We start from the raw sequence: 27097 nt of genomic DNA, 5'->3' as shown, positions 1-27097 counted from the left end.
AGCACCGCCAGGAATAATTCCTGAGTGCAAAGCCAGGAGTAACTACTGAGCATTGCCAGGTGTGACAAAAAAAAAAGAATTGCTATAATGATTAAGCTATTATTTTTTTTTACTACAGAGTATACATATAGATCATGGAAAACTGGGAATATCTTACATATGTGCTGACTCAGAAGCTCTACTTCTGATTATATCCAGCAGAGATTTGGGCAAATGGTTATGAAAATATAGGTACAGAGTGCCCTCAGGAGCCTGATTAATAATAGTCCCAAAACTGGAAGCAACCAAAAATCTATTGGTCCTAAAATGCACTACAAAAAATAAAGCGGGAAATCATTCACACAGTAGAATACTATAACTGCTCACCACCAGCAATGGCCCAAAATGAAAAAAAATCAAAAACTGTAAAATGCAAAGAAAATGATCAAAAATTTCACTTAACATCATGGATGAATCTCACAAACATGTGAAATGATACAGACACAAAAGAGCATAGACTGGCCATGGATATAGCTCAGTCATCAAGCACTTGTTTGCATGTTTTGATCCCTGGCACCCCCTTGATCACAGGAGTGATCCCTGAGCACAGAGGTAAGAGTAGGTCCTGAGCACCTCTGGGTGTGCCCCTTCTCTTTCACTCCCCTCAAATCCCTAAAAAAAGCAGTTGTGCTGTGTCTTCCTGATAGAGCAAAAGCTTCATATGTGTGAGCATCAGGACTCAGTCCTCAGCACTGCAAAAAAAGCAAAAAAAAAAAAAAAGAGTCATATTAATCAAATGAAATGTTTGGTTCCTATTTGAATACCAACTTAAACAAACATCATGCAAAAACAAACTTATGAGAAATAAGAAACATTATAATTGCTAATTTTTTGTAAGTTAACAATCGTGGCCTATTTTTTAAAGTTCTTTGAATTATAAGCTGAAGCAGTATGATGCCCAGATTTGGATTTATTTATCTATGTATATGCTTTGTTTTTAGGTTGTACTTGCAGTGCTTAAGGCTTATTCCTGACACTGTGCCAGATATCACTCCTGTGAGTCTCAGGAGACCTTATATGGTTTTGGGGATTGAACCCAGGTTGGCTGCAGATAAGGCAAATGCCCTACCCACTGAACTATCTCTCCAATTCCATTGCAAGGATTTGATTAAAAATAAGTCAGTGGCTGGGGGCTGGAGCGATAGCACAGCAGGTAGGGCGTTTGCCTTGCACGCGGCCGACCCGGGTTCGAATCCCAGTATCCCATATGGTCCCCCGAACACCGCCAGGAGTAATTCCTGAGTGTAGTACCAGGAGTAACCCCTGTGCATCGCCGGGTGTGACCCAAAAAGCAAAAAAAAAAAAAAAAAAAAAAGAAGTCAGTGGAAGGGAGAAGAGGCAAACGGAGTGTAAATAAAATAATGTTGACCATAAGCTGATATTAAATCTTGGTAATGGATACCTGGGAGATTTATTATGTTACTCTCTGCTTTTTGTATACGTTTGAAATTTTCCATGATCAAAAGCTTTATAATGTGTGCTAGCTTTAAGTACAGTACTGTGGCAATAAAATATCTAAAAGCAACATGAATTTTTAAAAACATTTATAGAAAAGTGATTTATTAAATATTGATTTGTTTGTTGAAAGTTTTTCTAAATGATTCATACCTGCTTAGAGTTCTTAAAGGTAAATTTGAGTTATCTTATAACTCAATAGTAATAAGAATTAATGTAAATCTATAGGTCAGAGAAGACTGTAGAGCAGGTAGGGCATTTGCCTTGCACAATAGGTTTGCCACCCAGGTTTGATCCCCAGCATTACAAAGGGTCCCTTGACCATAGCCAGGATCTCTTAGCACAGAACTAGAAAAAAGTCCTGAGCACAGTCAGATATTCGACCTCCCCCAATCTATAATTTATGAGCTGAAGATGTGATTTAGTGTTGAACACACAGATTGCATGTGTAAGGCCCGGGTTTGACCCCTAACACCGCATGATCCCCTGAATCCAACTGGATGTGGCTCCAAAACAAACAAACAAAAAACACATTTAGAGTAATACTATGGCTCCTAAAGTAGTTTTTCGGCTATCTGGCTTCTTCCGTGTAAGATTTCTTTTTTTGTTCACTTATTTGTTTTGTTTCTGGGCCACACCTGGCTGTACTCAGGGCTTACTCTTGGCTGTGCTCTCAGGAATCACTCCTGGCAGAACTTGGGACTCAGGGGACCATAGGTGATGCCATCGATTGAACCCAGGTCTGTTGCATGCAAGGCAAGCACTCTACCCGCTGTAATATCACCTTGGCCCAAAAAGATCATATAATTTTAAATGTTTATGAAGACCTTTGAAATATAAGGAATTATGCTTATTTTATATTAAAATTCAGGACGCATGTTGATGGTACTCAGGACTTACTTTTGGTTCCGTGCTCACGGATCACTCCTGGAGGTATTGGGGGGACACATAGGCTGTGCCAGGGACCAAACTGCGGTCAATCACAGGCAAGACAAGCACCTGACCCATTGTACCATCCCTTTAGCCCAATGTGGTAATTCTATTTAAGCCGCTTGATGGGTTGGGTTTTGGTTTTCCTAGCACTACTAGGGATCACCAGGACTACACCTGGCAGTGCTCAGGAGGCCCATCAGTGCCAGGGATCAAGCCAGGGCTCTGTGTACCCCGGCATGACTCCTAGCCCTTTAACTTCTCTCCCCAGCCCTGTGTTTAAACTTTGCCAGATTCCTCTGCAAAGTTATTGCCCCCCATTTTGCCTTTACAATAGCAATTTGTGAAGATTTCAATTTCTGCAGCAAGTATCCATTAATATATATAGAGAAAGTGGCAGTGCCAGGGATTGAAGCCAGGCCACCAAGTACAGGAAGTATGCACTTAACAGCGGAGCCACAAATAGAAATCTATATTTAGGTTATTATGCCTATTCACAGCTAAGCATTTTGTCTAGTGGGATTTTTCCCGTTTCTTTTTGTCTATTCTGTAGTTAATAACTACCCAGTCTGATTATTTTTCCTTGTACATCTCCTAAATTTTCTTTTAGTTTCTAGTATATGCCCTTGGTAAAATTTTCTACTAATTCAAATAACATCCAAAGTCTCTCAGTTTCATGCCGTTTCTGATTGGGCTATGTTCTAGGTCTGTAGCATTAGAACCATCCCAATTAAGTGCTTTTTCCCTCTTGGGTTGAATACCGTGTTTGTGGCATCTCATTTGTGTTCTTTTTCTTGTGTTTCTCCCTTATGGAGGTGGAGCACATTATCTAGAGAAAAAGCGCACAGGAAATATGTTTCCTGAGAATTTGTCTGAAGATTTTATTCTTCCCTGATGTCTGATTGTGACACAGGCTAGATGTAGAATTCCAGAAAGTATTACTGCAGATTTTTTCCAAGGGGCACATTACTTTCCACTGGCTGCTATAATAATCATCACAAACCTGGTGGTGTAAAACGGCAGAAATTTATCTTTCACAGTATGGAGGCCAGAAGGCAGTTACAGTTTCACTGAGTAGAACCATAGCTTCTCATTGTCACATCTCCTGCCTTTTTCTTAGGGATATGTGTGTTTATAGTAAATAACACCCCACCCTCCACCCATTAATCCAGAATAATCTCCCATCTCAAAATCATGTCTACAAAGTCCCTTTATATTTCATAAAGTAATAGTCAAAAATCACTGTATCACTGTTATCCCATTGCTCATCGATTTGCTGGAGCAGGCACCAGTAACATCTCCACTGTGAGACTTGTTGTTAATATTTTTGGCATATCGAATACGCCATGGGTAGCTTGCCAGGCTCTGCCGTGCAGGCGAGATACTCTTGGTAGCTTGCCGGGCTCTCTGAGAGGGGCGGAGGAATCAAACCAGGGTCCGCCGCTCACAAGGTGAACGCCCTACCCGTTGCGCCATTGCTCCAGCCCATAGTAAAAAATATTAGGATTTTTTTGGTGATTATTACTTAGCCTACCACAGGAAAAAAAATCATGAAATGTTTTATCTATTTCTAAGCCCTGCTCACTGCACTATCTGATCCTGATATTTTTCCTCCCCCCATTTTTCTTTCTTAAAAAATATTTAGGGGGGCACACCTGGCCGTGCTGAGGACTTACTCCTGGTTCTGAGCTCAGAGATCTTCACTCATGGTGGGTTGGCGGACCAAATGGGGTGCTGATAAGCAAACCTGGGTTGGCTGCATGTGAGACAAACATCCTACTTGCTGTACTAGCTCTCCAATCCCTTTAAAAAATTGGGGCCAGAGTAATACTACAGCTGGTAGGGCATTTACCTTGCATGTGACTGACTGGGGTTCAATCTCCTGGGCCACATATGATCCTCCAAGTCAGCCAGGAGTGATCTCTGAGCCCAGAGTTAGAGTAAACTCTGAGCACAATTGGCTGTCTTCCCCCCAAATAAAAGATCTTCAGAATTGACCACCAGAAATTCAATGCTTTTCCCCATGGAAAGTCTACTTAACTCTACTTGTACAAAGAATTCAAGATCGAGGCAAGTATGGAAATATCCACAGACAACCCATTCCAAAGTGACGGAGTGCTCTGTCCAAGCCCACAGAAGCTCTCTCCCCATCTTTCCCAATCACCTTACCTTACTTCACCATTCCTCTCTTTCCTAAAATTAATTTCTGCAAGGGAAATTGATCTGTATGGAAACCCATGGTAGAATTTAATTTGTGTGTATGTGTGTGCATGCGTGTGTGCTGGCTGTGCTCAGGGCTTACTATTGGTTATATGCTGGCAGGGCATGGGGGACCATATATGGTAGTGGTTTTTGCCACCTAGCCTTTACACACCCTCTTCCCCCACCACCGCCCCCCTCCCAAAATAAATCAGCTGCTAGGGATCAGGGATCATTTCACATGCTGGATAGAATAAGCACGATTCACCTGCAGTTTGCTCACTATTGTAATGCGTAGGTGCTCAAAGCAGAGCACCAGTCCCGAATGTCCCCAGGCATAAAATGTGGGTAGACTCTGAAGCTACCAACTCTTTTCTCCCCCACTTAAAGTGAGTCACCTGCAACCGTAGGATGCAGTGATCAAGGGTTCTGGTTATGTCTTCAGATAAAGATTATGGGAGCCAGAGAGATAATCACTTGTACCACTTGTCATCCCGTTGTTCATTCATTTGCTTGAGCAGGTGCCAGTAATGTCTCCATTCGTCTCTGCTTCGTGCTAGTGTAGCCCAGTGGTGTCTGTTCGCTCCAGGAACCTGAAGAGCCTCAAACCCTTCATTCAGGGTCTTGATGAAGAAGTCTGACTATCTCGTAGGTGGGAGGCCACGCCGTCTTTTGACGTCCTGTGGAATCCAGTCGGTGACAGCTCTAGTCCAACGGCCGTCTCTAAATCGCATTACGTGTTCGTAAAGAGAGGTAATACAGGGGTTTAAGTGCTTGCTTTGCATGTGGACAACTCTAGTCTGGTTTGAACCCCAGCACAGTTGGGTGTGCTCCCCTCTAATCCTCCTCAAAATGGAAAGTTTATGGTGGAGGTATGGGGGATAAAGAGCCAACTTTTTTCTATTGGTTGCTTAGGGGCTATGCTTCACGGTGTTCCGGGACTGAACCTGGGCCTTACGCACACAATGCATGTACTCAACCCCTTGGGCCTAAGAGCTCACTTCCAAAGAGGTCCACTTTGAATCTCAGTGAGCCATTTAAGAGGCGATCTCAGGAAAAACTACTGGCTGTGCAGAACAGAGGTGACTAACATATAAGCTGTTGCCTTGGAGAAGTGAGGAGGTTGGTAGGCAGAGGAACTTTGGGGGACTGAGAGCCTTTTCTCCCATGGGATGGTATTTTAGCTAAAATGGTATCAAGAACCTATTGATAGGTTAACACTTGGAAGATCAGCTCCAGCACGAGTCAGAGGTCCAGTATTTCCTGGGCATGGACCACACCCCAAGCACAGCCCAGAAACTCAAGGCACCCCCCTGGGAAGCAGGAGATTGGCACCCAGTAACCCTCCTTGAGAAGCCCCCTGAATGTGTGCAGTTAATGGAGAGAAACCTGCTCCTCCCTCCACCGCCCCTCCTCCCCTCCAACCAGTAGACCAGATATTGATAAACGCCTGTCTTACTTTCTTGCTTAAAACCCATTTGCAATGAAGACTTCTTATGAACCAAAAAGGTATAAGCACTGAATTCTGAAAATGAAATCCAATATTCTCATCATGATTGAGAACCTATAGTAGCCTTATCTTGTTAACATATCCTAATGATGACCATGATGATCATTATTATTCCTTTCTTTTTTTTTTTTTTTTTTTGCTTTTCGGGTCACATCCAGCATGCACAGGAGTTACTCCTGGCTCTGCACTCAGGAATTACTCCTGAGGGTGCTGGGGGACCATATGGAATGCTGGAAATTGAACCAGGGTGGGCCGTGTGCAAGGAAAATGCCCTACTTGCGGTGCTATCACTCCAGCCCCTCCTTTTGTTTTTTGACCACAGCACTTTCATTGTTTTTGGGTTACACATGGCAGTGCTCAAGGATCACTCCTGGTAGTGCTCAGGGGACCAAATGCAGTACCAGGGATTGAATCCCCCCTCGAGCCCCCTTCTCCGCGTGCAAGGCCAGCTCCTTAACCTATCTCTCCGACCCCCATAGCACTTTTTTTGGGGGGGGGGTCACACCTGGCGATGCACAGGGGTCACTCCTGGCTCTGCACTCAGGAATTACTCCTGGCGGTGCTTAGAGGACCATATAGGATGCTGGGAATCGAACCCGGGTCGCCAGGTGCAAGGCAAACGCCCTACCCGCTGTGCTATCACTACAGCCCCACTTTCTTTAAAAAATGTCTTAAGAATTACAATCTCAGGGGCTGGACAGTGGGTAGCACAGTGGGTAGGGCATTTGCCTTGCACACGGCCGACCTGGGTTTGATTCCCAGCATCCCATATGGGCCCCTGAGCACTGCCAGGGGTAATTCCTGAATGCAGAGCCAGGAGTGACCCCTGTGCATTGCTGGGTGTGACCCAAAAAGCAAAGAAAAAAAAAAAAAGAATTACACTCTCAGGGACTGGAGCGATAGCACAGCGGGTAGGGCATTTGCCTCGAACGCGGCCAACCCGGGTTCGATTCCCAGCATCCAGTATGGTCCCCCAAGCACCGCCAGGAGTAATTCCTGAGTGCAGAGCCAGGAGTAACAACTGTGCATCCCCGGGTGCGACAAAAAAAAAAAAAAAGAATTACAATCCCGGCTTGCCTTCCCGCGCGTTTACGTGACCTCAGCTCTTTACCCGCACTAGCTCACTCATTCTCACAACCCAGAAGAAAAAACGTGCAAACTCGAGGCAGGCCGCTTTGCAGGTCCTGAGGCTGCGGAGGCGGAACGGCGCTGGCCACGCCCCGCGGGCGGGGCTCCGATGACGTCACGGCGCCCCATGGTGCCTCGCGCGGCCGCGCTGCCATTGGCCCGGCGGCCCGGGAGCCCTTTTTCAAATTAAGGCGCCTATTCGTTTTTCCGGCTCCGGGCCCGGAAACAGGAGTAGCGGCGGTGACTCGGGTCTCGGACTGGCGTCGGACAAAAGCCGAGGCCAGGTACTGCCCCCGGAGGCTTGCTGGGACGCCGAGCCGCCCGCCGGGGCGCCGCCGACCCCCGCGCCCCTCCGCCGAGCCCCCTGCGCCCGCCTGGGCCTTGGTATCCCGGCGGCACCGTCATGGCGTCCCAGCCCAATTCCTCGGCCAAGAAGAAAGACGAGAAGGGCAAGAACATCCAGGTGGTGGTGAGATGCAGGTAGGCCGGGCCCGGCGGGAGTCGAACTCCGGGGGGGCTTTTCCTTCTGCGCGACCCCCAAGCCGGGATTTTCGTTGGCAGAGTTTCCCGGGGGAACCCAACCTTCCCGGGTTGTGGTGCGGGAAAGCAGCCCGGGTCGCTGCGAGCTCTTTGGCGTCCGCTCTTCGGAAGAAAGAATGTTTGGACTGGAGGTTGGACTGGAAACTGCTCTTTTAGTGACAGATGCTTTTTCACAAACAAATCACACACACACCCACACACCCAACTCGATACTGACAAGGGCTTGGATAACCACACACACACACACACACACACACACACACACACACACACACACACACACACACACACACACACACACACACACACACACACACACACACACACACACACACACACACACACACGGGTGCCACACACATCCCCAAACCCGATACTGACAAGGGCTTGGATAGCTCTACACACACACACACACACACACACACACACACACACACGAGGGCTTGAATACACACACACGCACATCCCCAAACCCGATACTGACAAGGGCTTGGATAGCTACACACACACACACACACACACACACACACACACACACACACACACACACACACACACACACACACACACACACACACACACACACAAGGGCTTGAATACACACACACGCACATCCCCAAACCCGATACTGACAAGGGCTTGGATAGCTACACACACACACACACACACACACACACACACACACACACACACACACACACACACACACACACACACACACACACACACACACACACCCCACCCCCACCCCACCCCACCCCACCCCACCCCACCCCACCCCACCCCACCCCTGCCTGACAAGGGTTTGGGCCTCTCTCTTTGCAGTTCATTCGTTTTTTGTAAGGTGTCATGCACACTTGTCCGACTTCAGCACTGGCGCTGGGGTTGCCAGGCTTTATTCCCCCCTCACTTTTGGGAAAATGATCTTAGAAAACTTGTACTCCTTTATTATAAAGTTTTCCTAACTCCTACTAAATGAGTAAATATTGTGGTTTTTAAAAATTAAGAGTGCTTGTTTTTAAACGGTAAAGGAAACAAGTAGGGAGCGTAGCTGTTTGGTGGAGCTGCAAATGGATCTTCCCTACACCAAAGGAGATAGGTTGGAGATGATCAAAATCTGCAATATTTTTTAATCTTCAGAAAAGTCTAGGAAAGGAAGGAACTATTTGAACATGCAAGAAACCTTTGCTTAGAGATTTGCTTATTAAAAGGTCCTCCAATTTATTGAAGTGTATTTTGTTTATGTTTTTGTGGCTGTTTTAAGGATTCTACCAACCATCTGCACAGAATACTGTAAATCAGCAAGTATTCTAAAATTAAGAAGTTGTTTAAAAATGTATTAGTAAACTTGGTTATTGCTGTCTCAGGGTTGGCGACTTGAGTTGTAGCTATCAGAGGTAAACATTGCTTGCTTTGTAAAGTATGTGCCAGAGAGAAAATGTGGTGGATCTTTTCAGTGGAGATGTCACTAGCTGTCTTTAAGGGTTTCTGTTAACTTACTTTTCGGAAGACTAAAAAAAAATTGCAATCAGGGACGCCAGCTGTAAGAAATCATGCAACCCGGAGATTCTTCTTGCAGTGATTTATTCAGAGACCTTCTCATGAAAAACGGGAAAGAAGAGGGACGAGGGACGAACGAGGAGGACCCACCTAACGAGGGACGAATGAGGAGGAACCACCTAGCTAGGCAGCTTATGCCCAAGTGTCTGCAGCTGATAAACTAGTTACAGCTCATGGTGTGACAAGACATCCTGATTCCTTATCAGGTGTTATCTACGAAGCACGGTGTAATTAACAAGAAAAACAGGTGTCCATGAAGCACGGTCCCGTGGCGGCTCTCCACACTTATTGCAGCTGCAAACTTTTAGTTTATTTTGGTATTTTAAAGCAATATTTTGATTGTTTAAGGCAATCTTTGTTGCGTTTTTATTTCTTTATTTTTTTTCATTTTTGGTTAGTTACAGAATATACCAGATCTAAGTAATAAACATAGGTTTATTTCATTCTTTGCCATCCTTCAAATTCTAGTTTAACATTACCCAGAGCTTCTCCTTTTTGTTTCCGCTTTTGTATTTGCCTCACCCTATGATGTTTGGGGTCTACCTTTGGCTTTGTGCTGCAGGTTGTTTGGGTGGTCAGTGGACCATTGGATGGTCAGTATCTGGATCTAACTGCTGGGTGTATTACAAGAAAGGCTCCTTAACCCCTATATCAGGTCACTGAATTTCATGTCTGATCCCTAAACATTTCAACCCTTATCTTATATTTTGACTTTGGGGGTTGAGGGGAGTTTGTCATACACAGCAGCAAGAAGACCTACGTAATATATGTAGGTTTATACTCTTTAGCCCTCTGAGACATGTCCTAGCCCCTCTTTTACTTTGTAATTAATGAAGTGTTTGGGTTGTGTCTGTTATTTGCAATACTTTTTTTTTTTTTTGCGGGGGTGGAGTGTGTGTGACCATACTGAGCTTACTCCTGGCTCTGTGCTAAGGGATCACTCCTTAGGGTGCTTGGGAGGACCCTATGCAGGGCCTGGGATTGCAGGGCCGGGGTTTGAACCCAGGCCCTACCTGCTATACTGTTACTCCTGTCCTAGCTACTTGCAATAGGTTTTGAGTCAAAAGATTTTTTTTTTTTTAAGATTAGCTTTTCTTTCTTCTATGGCCTTTTTATTTCAATGTCTATTTAAGCTTTAATAAACAAACAACTTCTGAAGTCTGGCTTTTTCTGTACAGGGCCCAGATAACAGTTTAGACTTTGCAGACCACATACATTCTGTTTTTTTTTTTTTTTTTTTTTTTTGCTTTTTGGGTCACACCCAGCAATGCACAGGGGTCACTCCTGGCTCTGCACTCAGGAAATCACCCCTGGCGGTGCTCAGGGGACCATATGGGATGCTGGGATTTGAACCTGGGTCTGCCGCGTGCAAGGCAAACGCCCTACCCGCTGTGCTATCACTCCAGCCCACCACATACATTCTGTGTCACATATTCTTTTTTTTTTTTTTTTTTTTTGAGTTTTGTAAAAATTTTTATTAAATCACTGGGAGATAGTTACAAGCTTTCATGTTTGGGTTACAATCACACAATGATCAAACACCCATCCCTCCACCAGTGCACATTCCTCACCACCAATATCCCTGGTGTACCCCACCCCCCTTTCCCATCCTCCCCCTGCCTCCATGGCAAACAATATTCCCCATACTCTCTCTCTACATTTGGGCATTATGACTTACAACACAGACACTGAGAGGTCATAATGTTTGGACCTTTGTCTGCCTTCGGCACACATCTCCCATCCTGACTGATCCCTCCAGCTATCATTTTCTTAGTGATCCATTCTCTATTCCATCTGCCTTCTCCCTCCACTCATGAAGCAGGCTTCTAGCTATGGGGCAATCCTCCTGGCCCTTGTATCTACTGTCCTTGGGTTTCAGCCTCATGTGATGTTATTCTATACTCCACAAATGAGTGCAGTCCTTCTATGTCTGTCCCTCTCTTTCTGACTCATTTCACTTAGCATGATACTCTTCATGTCTATCCATTTATAAGCAAATTTTATGACTTCATCTCTCCTAACAGCTGCATAGTATTCCACTGTATAGATGTTTCAAAGTTTCTTTAACCAGTCATCTGTTTTAGGGCACTTGGGTTGTTTCCAGATTTTGGCTATTGTGAACAGTGCTGCAATGAACATATAGCTACAGATGTCATTTCTACTGTGCTTTTGTGCATCCTCAGGATATATTTTCAGAAGTGGCATTGTGGGATCATATGGAAGCTCAATTTCTAGTTTTTGAAGGACTGTCCATATTGTTTTCCTGAAAGGCTGGACCAGTCAGTATTCTTACCAACAGTGAAAGAGCATCCCTTTTTCCCCACATCCATGCCAGCACTGGTTGCTTTTGTTCTTTTGAATGTGTGCCAGTCTCTGTGGTGTGAGATGATATCTCATTGTTGCTTTGATTTTCATCTCCTTGATGACTAGTGATGTGAAGCATTTTTTCATGTGTCTTTTGGCCATTTGTATTTCTTTTTTAAGGAAACTTACAAGAAGTAAGTTTAGATCAGAATTTTACCCACAAAGGATCTGCCAGCCCCAAATTTAATTCTGAAATTAACACTGGCTCTGTGAACATATCAGTAAATTACTTGTCCCATGTGTTGTGTCACATATTCTGCTCTGATTTCTTTCCTCCCACTTTCAAATTTATAATTGGCAAAATTTATAGTAGTCTGTATGTCAGTAAGATCACAAGAAAAAAAACAAATGACTAAATTACAATGAGTACAATCTTTCTATTTATTTTTTTACAATAACTATATGAAAATAATTTTTAGTATAAATATGCACAGCTTAAATAATCATATAATTTCTGCAATTGGGGAACTCTTCATATAAATTTTTGTTCTTGTAGGTTTCTTTTCTTTTTGGTAGTTTTTTTGGCTACACCTAGCTGTGCTCAAAGCTTACACTGGGTTTTGTGCTTTGGGAGCCTTCTTGGTCCCTATTGCTTGAAGGATCATATTTGGGTGCTGGGGATCTAACCGAGATTGACTGCATGTAAGGCAGTGCTGCTGTACTATTCTGGCTTCTAGAGATTTTTTTTTTCTTTTTGGGTCACACCTGGCAACGATCAGGGGTTACTTTTGGTTCTGCACTCAGGAATTACTGGCAGTGCTTGGGGGACCATATGGGATACCAGGGATTGATCCCGGGTCAGCCACATGCAAGGCAAATACCCTACCACTGTATAAATTTTAATAAGGAAAACAAAACTGATATGTGTATGTGCAAATACACACACATATGCAAAGCTCTCCTAGTATATGGTACAGGTAGGCACAAACACTGTTAAGAGTAAAGTATAACAAAAGTATAACAGTTGTAGCATTTAAGTTTTTCTTGACATTTTATTATAGACAGGTGCTTAAACAATTTAGGGCTCAGTGTCTGAATCATTTAAAAGTATATGCTTCTGGGAGCCAATCTGCATGATACGTGTGAGGCTCTGAGCTTCCTAAAGTGATCTTTGGCATCACTTCCCAGTGCCCCCAGGCCTAGCACCACAATGTGTCTGGCTGGACAGCAAGGCCCTCACTGCTGGCCAACTTCTGGGGAGGGACACCTGTTCCTCACACTGCTGGCTGCGGGTACTACTGGAATAGTATACAAATGCTTTGTTCAAAGGCCAATGGCCACATTTTCTTAAATAGTAACCTAATATGACATGAGAGTTGAACCAAATAGAACTCAAGATGTATTCTGCAGTAAATCAGCAGAGGAAACTTTACAGAAAGCCCAGCTTAGAAAATAAAGACTCCAGAGTTCAATATTCTAATTTAACACCATTTAAATTATATTAGTGATTCACTGTATCACTGTCATCCTGTTGCTCATCGATTGCTTGAGCGGGCTTCAGTAACGTCTCCATTTATCCCTGTCCAGTGCTAGTATAATCCAATGGTGTCTGCTCGCTCTAGGAACATGAAGAGCACGTTATTGTTACTGTTTTTGGCATATTGAATACGACACAGGTAGCTTTGCCAAGCTCTGCCGAGTGGGCGGGATATCCTCGGTAACTAGCCAAGCTCTCCGAGAGGTATGGAAAATGAATAGGGAGTGTCTTATGATGTGTCATGCGGCCGAGTAGTCCAAGAATATGTTCACTCGTATGTGAAGCTCAGTCCAAGCATGTGGGAAGCGGCCTGGAGCACGGTGGTGGTTGGGTTGTGGAGGTTGGCTGCCAGGGCTGGGTACCTTGGGGTGGGGAGGGCTCTCACCCCCCCACCCAGGCACCCCGAGTGAAAACAGCCTACTGCGGAGTCTGGTGGCATGGTTTTGGGGGATTCATTTTATACCCTCTTCCGGAAAAAGTAGCCGTGGGATCTGGTCGGTGGTCTATGAGGAGTTTATCTGGTGCCAGCAGGAGGTGGCTTATGGGCATGACCCATGGATTGCTGGAGACTGGGAGAAGCAGCAGAAGATCTCTGCTCCAGGTTCCGTTGAGCCCAGAGTCCAAGGTCACAAAGTTCTGCATTACCTGGGTTCCATGGGACTTCACTCATGCATGAGGCTCTGCTCCGAGCATGTGGGAAGAGGCCCCCATAACCATGCCATTGGAGTCCCTGTCAGGCTGTTTTCATTTGGGCCGCCCCAGAGGGGGGCAGGTGAGAGGCCCCCTTCCTGCCAAGGGACCCAGCCCATGCAGCCGACCTCCACAACCCAACTACCACCATGCTCCAGGCCGCTTCCCACATGCTCAGGCTGAGCCTTACGCATGAGTGAATTCCCACGGATGTCCCACGCCTGAGTAAAGTCCCATGAGTGGTGCCCCAGAGGGTGAGAGCCCTCCCCGCCCCAAGGGACCCAGCCCTGGCAGCCTATCTCCACAACCCAGCCACCACGCTCCATATTAGTGGTTATTATCAAAAAACAAAACCCAGACTGAAAGTAGATCTCTTCTAGGAGATGTTTATAATTTACCTTTTTTGAGGAGAGGAACTATTTCATTTTTCCCTTATAAGATGATGCAGTGTTGTTATTTTTTGTTTTGGTTTTTGGGTGCTCAGGGATTACTCTTGGCTCTGTGCTCAGGGATTACTCCTGGCTGGGCACAGGGGACCTTATTTTTTAAATTTTTATTTTATTTTTGTAAAGTTTACAATATTACATTCCATATTCCAACACCAATCCCACCACCATACCTTCCCACAACCATTATTTTGAATATTCCCACCACCCCCAAAGTCTGCCCCCAAAGTAGAACCTAAATAATTTATTTTGTATTGCTTATTATGAATAATCCGCTAAAAATGATCTGAAAGTTTCCTTAGAGGAAAGTGTGTATTGTTGTATCTCATCCTGAAGCCATTAAACCTTTGTACAAGAGATTACTAACATGTTGCTACAGGTTGAGACTGTGTGCTAATTTTTTTTTTTTTTTGATTGAGATCAATTGCCTTCTACTTTACACCCCACCAAAGTGTGCTACTCTTTTTTTTTTTTTTTGCTTTTTGGGTCACATCCAGCAATGCACAGAGGTTACTCCTGGCTCTGAACTCAGGAATTACTCCTGGTGGTGCTCGGGAGACCATATGGGATGCTGAGAATTGAACGCAGCTGTGTGCAAGGCAAACGCCTTATCCGCTGTGCTATCACTCCAGCCCCTGGTGTGCTACTCTTGGTACATCAGTGTTGCATGGCCACAAATGTGGCAGTGCGCGCTCTAGGAATTCTAAACATTTTAAATAGGGTGATATAGCTGTAGTTAAATTTTAACTGGATTGTGACTTTGGGGTCTGAAGGCATTTCTGCAGCTTATTGTTCTCTTCTGAGATGTATTTGTATCCTAGATCATGGCCATTAATGAGCTTATATGGCACTAGAGGCAGTTCATGGTTGTGTCTGCCAGGTTCCTGGAAGAGCAGGGAGATATGGGAAGGTCACCCATTCTTGACTTCATGCAAGCCTAGAGATTTCAGTCACAAAACCTGCATACCTGAGTTTTTCTGCAGATTCACTCATGGATATGGCTCCTCCAAGCCTGTAGAGATTGGGCAGGAGCATGGCTGTGATTGACTTCTGGAGGTTTTCAGCTCCCAGGACTCTGTTGGGGTGTGTGGAGGGACTCACCCACCCCCACTTTGGGTTGTCCTGGATGAGACTCAGCCTGGTGCAGGGTCTGAAGCTTCTCTGAAGCTTGTTGCTCTCTTCCAAGATTTATTTGTGGGTTTTGGATCATATCCTGCTAGAAATCTTTTTTTTTTTGGGGGGGGGGGTCATACCTGGCAATGCACAGGGGTTACTCCTGGCTCATGCACTCAGGAATTACTCCTGGTGGTGCTTGGAGGACCATATGGGATGTTGGGAATCGAACCCGGGTTGGCCGTATGCAAGGCAAATGCCCTACCCGCTGTGCTATCGCTCCAGCCCCTCCTGCTAGAAATCTTTAAAAAAAATCATTTTTTTGGTTTGTAGTTTGATTTTGGGCTATCCCCATTGGTGCTCAGGGCATACTCCTGACTCTGTGCTCAGGGCGCACTCTTGGTGGGGCTTACAGACCATATAGAGTGCTGGGAATTGAACCTGGATAGGCTATGTGCAAGACAAACTTCCTACCCACTGTGCTATCTCTTCGGCCCCTTTTTTAAATTTTAAAACTTTAACCGAGGGTGGGGCTGGAGCAATAGCACAGCGAGTAGGGCGTTTTCCTTGCACGCGGCCGACCCAGGTTCAATTCCCAGCATCCCAAAAAGCAAAAAAAAAAAAAACAAAACTTTAACCGAGAAAACAAAAAAATACAGAAAATCACACAAAACAAATGTAAAGTTTAATTGATCATTGAGACATTTTAATATTTAACTTGATGTGTACAATAATAGCACTCTATCAATTTGTTCAATAAATAGTTGATATACTAATAAAAATCAGTAATGCTTATACATTTGACATTTATGCAGCATGGATTGATCATCATAGTTGCAGAGGTATTGTGATGAACAATACCTCTGTAACTACCTCTAGTTTTTAAGAAATTAAAAATTAATTAAGAAATATAACTTTTTTAAGCCTTGAGAAGGCCCTCCCAGTAGCCTATCATATTCTCTCAAGTAAACAATAAGATGGCCACTTGCTTATTGTTCCCATGCCAGTAGTCTTTAACAGAAAGTGGTGAGATTGTGTGGCTTTAAGTTGCAGAATGAATACCTGTTTGCTGCTTGCATAGTGTGCCCTGCATCTCCAGCCCTTAGCTCTCTTTTGGTTTGTTTTTGGGCAACACACACTGTACTCAGCAATCACTCCTGGCAGGACTCAAGGGACTATATGTGCTGGGGATCTAACCCTAACTCAGGTCATCTGAACTATCTCTCCAGCCCCTTATTTATTCATTCACTTGTTTATTTTGTGTGTGTGTGTGTGTTAAAGGCTTTAAAGCAACTGTTGTGAAAAGAGAAAAATAATTGAGTAAAATAGCTTGTACTTAAGAAATGTACTTAAAGTAATAAATGTGAGGCAGGCGAGGGAGAGAGACAGAAAGGGAGAGAGGGAGGAAGGGAAGGTCTTGGGGGAGGGAGGGAGAGGGAGAGAGAGCGCGTTCACACTCAAGGAGAACTCCAGCTTTTCTCCTCTCGAGGGGAGAGGGGAAGAAAAGCTAAAAGCTGAGAAGAGTAAACCTGGATTGCTATTCTGCCAATTCCCAGGGCGGAGGATGAGCCTGTAAAAATTACTCTTAGGTAAGGCAAGGGCCAGGCTTGGCCCCAGAGCTCAGTATCATTCAGCAGTAGGCTCTCAATGTGATGCCCTGGCTCTCCCTTCGAAAACAAACTTAAGTGCTTTACCTTATGGTCTTTGCAAAATCTCTGTGACTAGAAAACAGTTGCTGAAAATTGCTAGGTAGGGCCCAGGGCCATAGAAGAGCAGCTAGGGTGCCTGCCTTGCCGCATGGTCTCCTGGTGATTCCAGCACCAGGGACTGAAGCAGTGAGGCTTCCCCAGGCTTTAGCTACGTGGCTGGCTTCCTTGCTTTTCCTTTTGTTTTTGGACCATGTCTGGCATTGCTCAGGGACTTCCCTCTCCTCCCCTCCCTCTGTTCATTTCTAGTTCATAAACATGTAATGGTGTAGTTTACTTGTTTGGCCTGAGTGTTCTTACTCATCCTAGCTAGTATGGGGGGTAAGGGGCACCTGATGATGGGAGGGGGGTTGTGAGGGGTTACTGAAATGCCAGGAATTGAACCTGGGGTTCTCTCATCCAAAGTATACAGTCCAGACATCTTCCAGACTTAGTTGTCCATATGTTTGAAAATAACAAAACCCTAACTTTCTTTTTGGATTTGTACTTTTAAAATTATGTTTGATTTATAGTGTCATTTAGTCCACTTTTAATCTCTATCATCAGTAATATAGTCAAAAATTCACATTGTTTTTAAGCAGGTAATGAAAATGCCATAAATGATTATTAGGAGTTCTTAAATTACTGTACTTTTTTTTTTAATAGACCATTTAATTCGGCAGAACGGAAAGCTAGTGCCCTTTCTGTAGTAGAATGTGATCACATTCGGAAAGAAGTCAGCGTGCGAACTGGAGGATTGACAGATAAGAGCTCAAGGAAAACCTATACTTTCGATATGGTACTGCTTAAATACTGCTACTACTTTATTATCTGCTGATGTGAAGTCACCCTCATAGTATGTTCTATGGATTCTCATACATACAAATCAGATAAGTCTGATTTGACTTTTTGAGTGGTAATGATCTATTGTGGGACCAATTATTTAAGATATTAAAAACAAAATTTTTTTTGAATTTTATTTAACCTCAGTGATTTACAATATTGTTAATGATATGATTTCATGCATACAACTAAGACAAGAATTATTAAAGTGAGTAATTTTGAGGATTATTTCCATGAAGAAACTTTTTTTTTTAAATAGGTGTTTGGGCCATCTACTAAACAAATTGATGTTTACCGAAGTGTTGTTTGTCCAATTCTGGATGAAGTTATTATGGGCTACAATTGCACAATTTTTGCGTGAGTGAATGCTATTTTTTTGTTTTGTTTTTGGACGACACCTGTCTGTTCTCAATGCTTCTGTCTCTGCTCAGGATCGCTCCTTGCTAGTAGTGGTCGGGAGACCATAATGGTACAGGGTCAGACCTGGGTTGGGCACATGCAAGGCAAGCACTTTACCTGCAGTACTGTCATTCCAACTCTAAAATGTTATTATTTGGTTTAGTGAAAAGGTTTGGATGTTTTTGCTTTTCACCAATGCTTCTTTCGTTTTGACAGGTATGGCCAAACTGGTACTGGAAAAACCTTTACAATGGAAGGTGAAAGGTCACCTAATGGAGAATATACTTGGGAGGAGGTATTGTTTATATAAGACTTCTATCATTAAAGTGATTAAATGTAACTGAATATAATTTGCTTGAAGGCCTTTGTCATGAAATAGAGAGGATTGTGCAAGATAAGCGCCCTACCCACTGTGCTCTCTCTGTGGGACATTAGACTACCTCTGGCTCTGGACTTGAGAGTCCCTCTGGTAGTGCTGAGGGACCATATGTAGTACCGGGTGTTAAACTGGGGTCAGCCTCAAGCAAGGAAAGTGCCTTAACCCCTCTATCTCCCTGATCAGGTGGCTCCCATTTCAGAAACATAGTTTCATTGGGACAGAGAGAACCAATTCATAAGGCACAGCTAAATGATGTCAAGGGCTGGGGAGCTGGCTCAGCGTACTGAATCACATGCACTGCATGTAGGAGCCTTTGGTTCTATCTCTGGTACCATATGGACACCCTGAGCATTACCACGTGTGACCCAAAAACTGAAAAAGTCTACTCGGGACAGAATAGATGGAGTAGGATGTTATGGAAATGTGAAATATGAGTAGTATTTGAAAGGGAAGACTTTGCTTTGAGAATAAGTTAAAGTTAGCCTTGCTGGAGTAGTTTGATATTTTACTGATGACCTTGCATATTCAAGAAATTAAAATCATTACTGTTGGATTTTGTTTTATTGGATTTTGTTTTTTTTTTTTTTTTTGAGCCATATCTGGCAGTGCTCAGGGTTTACTTCTGGTTCTGTGCTGGAAGATCACTTCCGGTAGTGCTGGGGGTTACAATACTTGGTGCCAGGGTTCAAACTCAGGTTGACTGCATGCAAGGCAAGTACCTTACTTGCCTTTCTGTCCCTGTTATTGTTGGGTTTTATAAAAAACACATAGTACATTTCACAAAGATTTCCACTAAATATATATTAAATTAGTGACTAACTTAATTTTCTAAATTAACATAAAAGGGATGTAGATTGTTTTTGTTGTAGTTTTGTAGGTATAATATTAACTTTCTTTATGCAGGGATTATAAAGTTACATGAATTGTAATGATAGGAGATACGGAATATGCTTAAGAAATAGTTGTAAACTCCACATATTAAGGACATTTAGATATTTGGCAGGGTTTTTTTTTTTTTTCTTTCTGGGTCACACCCAGCGATGCACAGGGGTTACTCCTGGCTCTGCACTCATGAATTATTCCTGGTGGTGCTGGGGGACCATATGGGATCCTGGGAATCGAACTCGGGTTGGCTGTGTGCAAGGCAAATGCCCTACCCGCTGTACTATTGCTCCAGCCCCAGTATTTGAGAGATTTTATGGCAATTAGAGAATATACTGTTGGGCTACTTTGGGGAGGGGTGTTGGATCATACTCAGCTGTGCGCAGGGATCACTCCTGAAAGTGTTCCAGGATATGCATGGTTGGATATTGAACCCAGGTCAGCCGCATGTGTAGGCAAGCACTTTACCTGCTATACTATCTCTTTGACCCTATTGTGCCACTTCCCTGATTTAAATTGTTATATTCTCATGAGGAAAGTTGGGAAGAATCATTGAACTGGTTCCATGAGTAATTTGGCTTGTTTGGTTTCTGTGTAGTACTCAGGCATCAAGTACCTAGCAATTGTGATAGATGTGTAGAATAATGAGGAATTACTTTTGAATGGGCCGTCGAGAGACTTCTTTAACATCAGTACTTCTCCTTTTTAAAACTTTTTTTTGGCATACTTTTGTTTAAATGTATTATTAAAGGAGACTCTTGTTACGTGTGTTTAAATTGCTTCACTAAATGGCAATCTTTAGTCCTTATTACTATAATTTCAGGATCCCTTGGCTGGTATAATTCCACGTACTCTTCATCAAATTTTTGAGAAACTTAGTAATAATGGCACTGAATTTTCCGTCAAAGTATCCCTGTTGGAAATCTATAATGAGGAACTCTTTGATCTACTTAACCCATCTTCTGACGTATCTGAGAGATTGCAGATGTTTGATGATCCCCGTAACAAGGTAGTTCAGTCTTTGTGATGAAAAGTCTCTAAATTATAAATTGTATGTGATGCCTTGAGAAATCTCTCTCTCTCTCTCTCTCTCTCTCTCTCTCTCTCTCTCTCTATGTTAATCTAATGGGATGCTTTTTTGATATCTGGTCAGAGGGGAGTAATAATCAAAGGTTTGGAAGAGATTACAGTACACAACAAGGATGAAGTTTATCAAATTTTGGAGAAAGGGGCAGCGAAAAGGACCACTGCAGCAACACTGATGAATGCATACTCTAGGTAAGGAAACCATATTTCCATTGCTCCACTTTTTTCCTAATAATTAGAAACTTGATGTGGGTTGTCTAGGGAACAAAGGTATTCTGTTGGGTGTAGATCACACCTAGATTGTATGCTAGGTTCTTTATTTGTTGGGCCATACCTGGAGGTGTTCAGTGTTTTGTGCTCAGGCCTCTGTGCTTAGGAATCACTCCTGGCTATATTATCTCTCTGGCCCCATACAATTTTATTATTTTGGGGGAGGCGGGTTTGCTCCAAGATCTCTCCCAGCTTTGTGCTTAGGGCTCACTTCTCTGTTCTTAAAGATTGAACCTGGGCCTGCCTCCTACATTCAAGGCAGATGCACAGACTAGGGAGCTATTTTACATTCTGTTTTCTTTTCTTTTTTTTTTTTTTTTTGGCGATTCTCAGGGGTTATTCCTGGCTTTGCACTCAGGAATCGATCCTGGTAGTGCTCAGGGAATTGAACCCTGGCTGGCCGCGTGCAAGGCAAATGTCCTTATCTGCTGAACTATTGCACAAGCCCTATTTTATTTTTGTTTTTAGGCCACACCTGGTGGCTTTTAGGGCTTTCTCTTGACTCTGCTCTCAAGTCACTCCTGGTAACATTCAGGGAATCCTGAATATCAATCCTGGTGTCAGGGATTGAACGAGGAGACCACATACAAGGCTAGCTCCAAGCTCTGTTCTCTGTCTCTGGATCTCATAACTGTTTTAGTTGAAATTCTGTTTTCAGAAGTGTGCATTTAAGGGACTATGGAGATATTAGAGTGGGTAGAAACTTGCCTTTCATGTGGCTGCTCCAGTTTCTATCCCCCGGACCACACATGGTTCCTTGAGCCCACTAGGTGTGATCCCTGAGCATAGTGCTGGGAATAAACTCTGAGAACTACTGGGGGTGGCTCAAAACAAGAAACCAAACAAAACCAAGCTAAATAAATAAAAGTACTATCTCTTGCATTTATGGGACGAGAGATACTACAGGGATCCAGCAATCACTCTTTTGTAATGTTTTCGTTATAGCCATTTCTAGTTTTGAGGTAGAATTTTCCTGTTGACATTCCCAAAGGAGAATAGTATACACTTACAGTAACCTAATGGTTTCCTTGCTGCTGTTGGACTATGAATAATATTTTCAGTGGTTCTCATGATTAGCAAGGTTGATTGCAACTTCTCCCTCTGATTCAAACTGTGGCTTATTCCAGTCCTATCTCACTTCACATACACTTTTCTGAGGTGTCTGAGGATTTAAGTTCCTATGACCATTAGGATATTTTTTTATTACTGACTTTTTAGGATATCCTCTGAAAACTGTAGGTACCTAAAAATAAATATCCACCCAAATTTTGCTCTATCTACTGTTTTCCAAAATCTAAATCTTACGCTGTCTCCTTTTGGATACTTATTTCACTCTGGTGATTTAGATTTAGATTTTTTTTCTGCTTTGAGTATTTTTTAGAAAGTATACATGTTTTCATTGTAATAATTGGGCAACTTGAACTTGTTTTTCAGTCGTTCCCATTCAGTCTTCTCTGTTACAATCCATATGAAAGAAACTACCATCGATGGAGAGGAGCTTGTTAAAATTGGAAAGTTGAACTTGGTAAGCATTTCCCTTGATATCATGGTTCCCCAGCTCCCACTCCAGCTTTATGGAGGTATAAATGATACAATTATTTAAAGTGTATAACACAAACATAAACTAAATGAAACAGTACTAAGCTTTTGTACTATAAGACCAATTAGTGGTGCCAGAAGGGAAGGTGGGATGGGAGATGTGTATGAATCAAAATGCACATGTTAATTTTCAATGCTGCACATCTGAAATCTGTATCATGTAATTCAATGAAACCTTAAAATGTCAGCAATAAAAAAGCAGGTATGCAACATGCTGGTGTGGTATACTTTGCAAAATGGTCAAATGATTACCCTATGAGGATAATTATCTCATCCGTTGCCTCTCTTGATTCCTTCACGTGTGTGTGTGTGTGTGTGTGTGTGTGTGTGTGTGTGTGTGTGTGTGTGTGTGTGTGTGTGTGTGTGTGTGTGTGTGTGTGTGTGTGTGTGTGTGTGTGTGTGTGTGTGTGTGTGTGTGTGTGTGTGTGTGTACACTTAAGATCGCTCTCCACCTGTGAGATAGGTCAAGTGCCAGAGCACGTGCCCTGAGTCTGGAGCTGAGGGGTTGATTCCTTCCTTGAACTGTTAGGCTCTTGTTAGGTAGCCCCTGAATTCCCTAACACTGCTGGGTGTGGCCCTGTAAATTAAGAGAATAAACCAAAAACTCTACACTCCACAAATTTCAGAGTCTTATTTTTGTACTTGTTGTGGGGTGTCCCTAGGGCACACCTGGTGCTGCTGGTAAGTGGTATCAGGGACAGAATCCAGGCCTTGTACATGCAAGGCACTTTGCCATTCGAGCCACGAAGTATTCTCAGCTAGCCTTCAGTGCAGTATTAACATCTCACAGGCGGTCAGTCAGTTCCCTGGAACTTACTCATCTTTATATTTGTGGGGTGGGGGTGGGGGTGTTGAGCACATTAGTGATCAGGGCTTAATTCCTGGCAGGGCTTGAGGGACTATGTGGTGCTAGAGATCAAACCCCGGTCAGCCACCTATAAAACAAGTGCCTTATCCACTGTGCTAATACCCCTTCAGCCCTGATTCTTGATCACTTGGCACAGCGATTTCACATTTTGTGCCTCTTCAATAGTTTTGTAGTCCCTAGTTTATTAGCTTTATAGTGAGTTGCTAATTTTCAAATTATTTGGTCATTCCTGGCAGGGTTTGGGATACCATTTGTGGTGCAGGGGTTCGAACCTTGGTTGTCTGTATACAAGGCAAGTGTCCTACCCTGTATAATATATCTCTCAACATTATATAAAAATGAAAAAGTCTTCAAGTCTAAGTATAATTGACAACTTTTTTTTTTTAAGGTTGATCTTGCAGGAAGTGAAAACATTGGCCGATCTGGAGCAGTTGATAAGAGAGCTCGGGAAGCTGGAAATATCAATCAGTCTCTGTTGACTTTGGGAAGAGTTATTACTGCTCTCGTAGAAAGAACACCTCATGTACCTTATCGAGAATCTAAGCTAACAAGAATCCTACAGGATTCTCTTGGGGGCCGTACGAAAACATCTATCATTGCAACAATTTCCCCTGCATCTCTCAATCTTGAGGTAAGCCCTTTGAAAGATATCTGTAAGTGTAGTAGCAATGTACTTGTTCTCATTCTTATATAGTAATCATATTATTTTTAAACTTTTGAGCTGGAACAATAGTGTTGCTGGTAAGGCACTTTCCTTGCATGTGCCTGACCTGGGATCAATCCCCAGTACCGATATGGTCCCCGGAGCTGTACTAGGAGCAATCCCTGAGCACCACCAGGTGTGACCCAAGAAACAAAAACAAAAATTTGCATGTTTTTTTTTTGGTTTTGTTATTTTGCTTTTTGGGTCACACCAGAGATGCTCAGGGGTCACTCCTGGCTCAGCACTCAGGAATTACCCCTGGCGGTGCTTGGGGGACCATATGGGATGCTGGGAATTGAACCCGGGTTGGCTGTGTGCAAGGCAAACGCCCTACCCGCTGTGCTATCACTCCAGCCCCACAAAAATTTGCATATGAACAAAAGGATATTGCTGAGAAAAATTTCTCCATTTTTAAAATGCTTTTATTTCTTTTCAATAGTATTAATATCTGCTTCATCCCTTCCTAATCCTTGGTAATTCTCAATTGTATTGTCATAGTCTAAGAATTTATTTTCATTGTCCTGGTAGAAAAATGACTTTTTTTTTTTGGTTTTGGTTTGTTTTGCTTTGGGGCCACACCCAGCTGTGTTCAGGGCTTAACTCTAAACTCAGGGATCACTCGTGGCGGGGTTTGGGGTACCATATGTGGTACAGGGATTTGAACCTTGGTTGGTTATGCATAGGACAAATTCCCTACCCTGTAGCATATCTCTTCAATCCCTCCTTTCATTAAAAGTTGTTTTTCTTACTGTATTGTAATTTACAAACCATAAACTTAAAGCAAAATGTATAACTCAGGAGCTGGAAAGGTAGTGTAGTAAGGTAGGGTGCTTGCCTTGCATGAAGTTGACCTGAATTTGATATCTGGTTCCACTTGGTCTCCTGAGTCCCACCAGGAGTGATACCTGAATGCAGAGCCAGGGATTTGCTACTGTCCCCAAGAGAATCCTGTAGGGATTATTTATTTATTTATTTATTTATTTATTTATTTATAATAGAATGATGTGAGATACACAGTTATAAAATTGTTCATATGAACAATTCATTGTATGATTGTTTCAGTCATACAATGTTCCAACACCTAGCGCTTAACCAGTGTACATTTCATGTCCCCAGTCTCCATTCAGTACCTCCCTCGCCCGTCCCCTGCCCAGCTTGCTTGTAAGACAGATACCCTCTTCCTTCCTTCCTTCCCTTTTCCCCTCCCTCCCTCTGCCCTACCCCCTGTACTATCACTCTTGCCCTCCTTTTTCTTATCTTAAATTTTTTTTCTTCCATTGCCTTTGTTGTGATGGTGATGATCAGGAGGTTGCAGTTCTTCAGAGGTTGCTCACTTTGTTGGGACACCCCAGGATTGCCATGGGCATGGTGCCAGATGCCCCTTCTCAGGTGGGACAGTGGGTAGTGGAACTTCCGGCCTCAGGTCTGCAGGACAGACAGACCCAGACCTTGGACAGTCTTCACCTGACGCTGGATTTAGTATCCTTATTGGCAGATTTAAACTATTATGCAGAGGATTTTGATACAGAAAAAACTACATGACTCTCATAATGTCTTTAGTAATTTTCTTCTTTTGACTGCAGGAAACTCTGAGCACATTGGAATATGCTCATAGAGCAAAGAACATACTGAATAAGCCTGAAGTCAACCAGAAACTCACCAAAAAAGCTCTTATTAAGGTAATTATGAAGTTTTGTGGAATAGTACAGTCTTGTTTGACAGAAGTGAAAATAAAAAATTAAACTTAACATTGTTAACGCTTTTTTGCTAATGATTTACATTAAATCTCTTTTATGTTAAAATGTTCTTTCCTAATGTTAATATGTTGATGTTAGCAACTATAGGAGTCAGTAAACTATTTACTTATTTTGGGGTCTGGGGATTCCTCCTGGTGGAGCCACTCCTGGTGCTACTTAGCGGCCCATATGTACAAGCGGTGCTAGGGATCCAGCCTTGGTCAGCTGCTTACAAGGCATGCACTCTGCTTGCTGTTCCCTCTGTCCCTTTACAAAAACAATTTTTTGTTATTGTTGTTTTGGAGCTGCACCCAGTGGTGTTTAGGGCTTACTTCTGTCTCTGTGCTCTGGAATCCCTCCTGGTGGTGTGATTATATCTAGTGGCTAGAATTGAACCCAGATCTGCCACTTATAAGTCAGCACCTTAACTCACTGGACTGTCTCTCCAGATCCCTTTGCAAAATTTTCTTTCTTTTTTTGTTTTGGGGCCAAAAGCCTGGCAGAGCTTAGCGCTCACTTCTGGCTCTGCTGTCAGGGATAACTTGTGGTAGTGCTCAGGGGACCATATGGAATGCAAGGACTCAAACCTAGGTCATCTACATGCAAGGCAAATGCCTTGCTCACTATACTATCATTCCAGCCCCTCTGCAAATTTTAAGACATATTTGCCACTTCAGAGTGAGGTCTATGCAGCATAATTTTAGTCATTGTAAGCCCACCATTCAATGAGTTAATTTAGTATATTTAAAGAATTTTGCAACATCACTACAGTGGGATCAGAATAATTTTCTCTTCTCCTGTAGAGTTTTTTTTTTTTTTTGTCCCTTTTCAATCAGGTATCCCTGACTGGCTCTGTCTATAGATGGGTCTTTTCTAGACGTTTTCTCTATAATTGGAATCACATACTATTCAGTCTTCTGTGTCTTGCATCGTCTATTACTGGGTATAACATTTGGGCTTCATCTGTGTTGTAACATGTACCAATTAAGTACGCTTTTTCTTTTCTTTTTTTTTTGTGGAAATGTACTCCATTTCTGGATAATAACACATGTTGTTTATCCATTCACCAGTTGATGGATTTTTAAATTTTTAATTATTTTTCTGGTTCTGTGAAAATTTGGGTGCAAGTTGAACACTGAATGCAACATATTTGTGTTAATGTATTTTCATGTCTCTTGGATAAGACCCAGAAATTT

The 27097-nt window shown here is 43.1% G+C and overlaps 1 protein-coding gene across 1 annotated transcript in view; it reads left to right on the top strand.

The window, feature by feature from the left end:
- Positions 1-7639: 7639 nt before the first annotated feature.
- KIF11 (kinesin family member 11) overlaps positions 7640-27097 on the top strand; it is a 55037-nt gene continuing 35579 nt past the window's right edge. Inside the window, exons 1-9 of the mRNA XM_004607366.2 lie at positions 7640-7741; positions 17803-17935; positions 18239-18336; positions 18595-18673; positions 20463-20648; positions 20793-20917; positions 22430-22520; positions 23851-24093; positions 25749-25844. Coding sequence (XP_004607423.2) covers positions 7665-7741; positions 17803-17935; positions 18239-18336; positions 18595-18673; positions 20463-20648; positions 20793-20917; positions 22430-22520; positions 23851-24093; positions 25749-25844 — 1128 coding nt within the window. The 5' untranslated portion in view covers positions 7640-7664. The remainder of the gene's footprint in view (positions 7742-17802; positions 17936-18238; positions 18337-18594; positions 18674-20462; positions 20649-20792; positions 20918-22429; positions 22521-23850; positions 24094-25748; positions 25845-27097) is intronic.

Source organism: Sorex araneus, chromosome 11 (assembly GCF_027595985.1).
Source record: "Sorex araneus isolate mSorAra2 chromosome 11, mSorAra2.pri, whole genome shotgun sequence".
Classification (NCBI taxonomy): domain Eukaryota; kingdom Metazoa; phylum Chordata; class Mammalia; order Eulipotyphla; family Soricidae; genus Sorex; species Sorex araneus.
The sequence above is the reverse complement of the archived record's forward strand: the minus strand, read 5'-3'. Positions and strand labels throughout refer to the sequence as shown.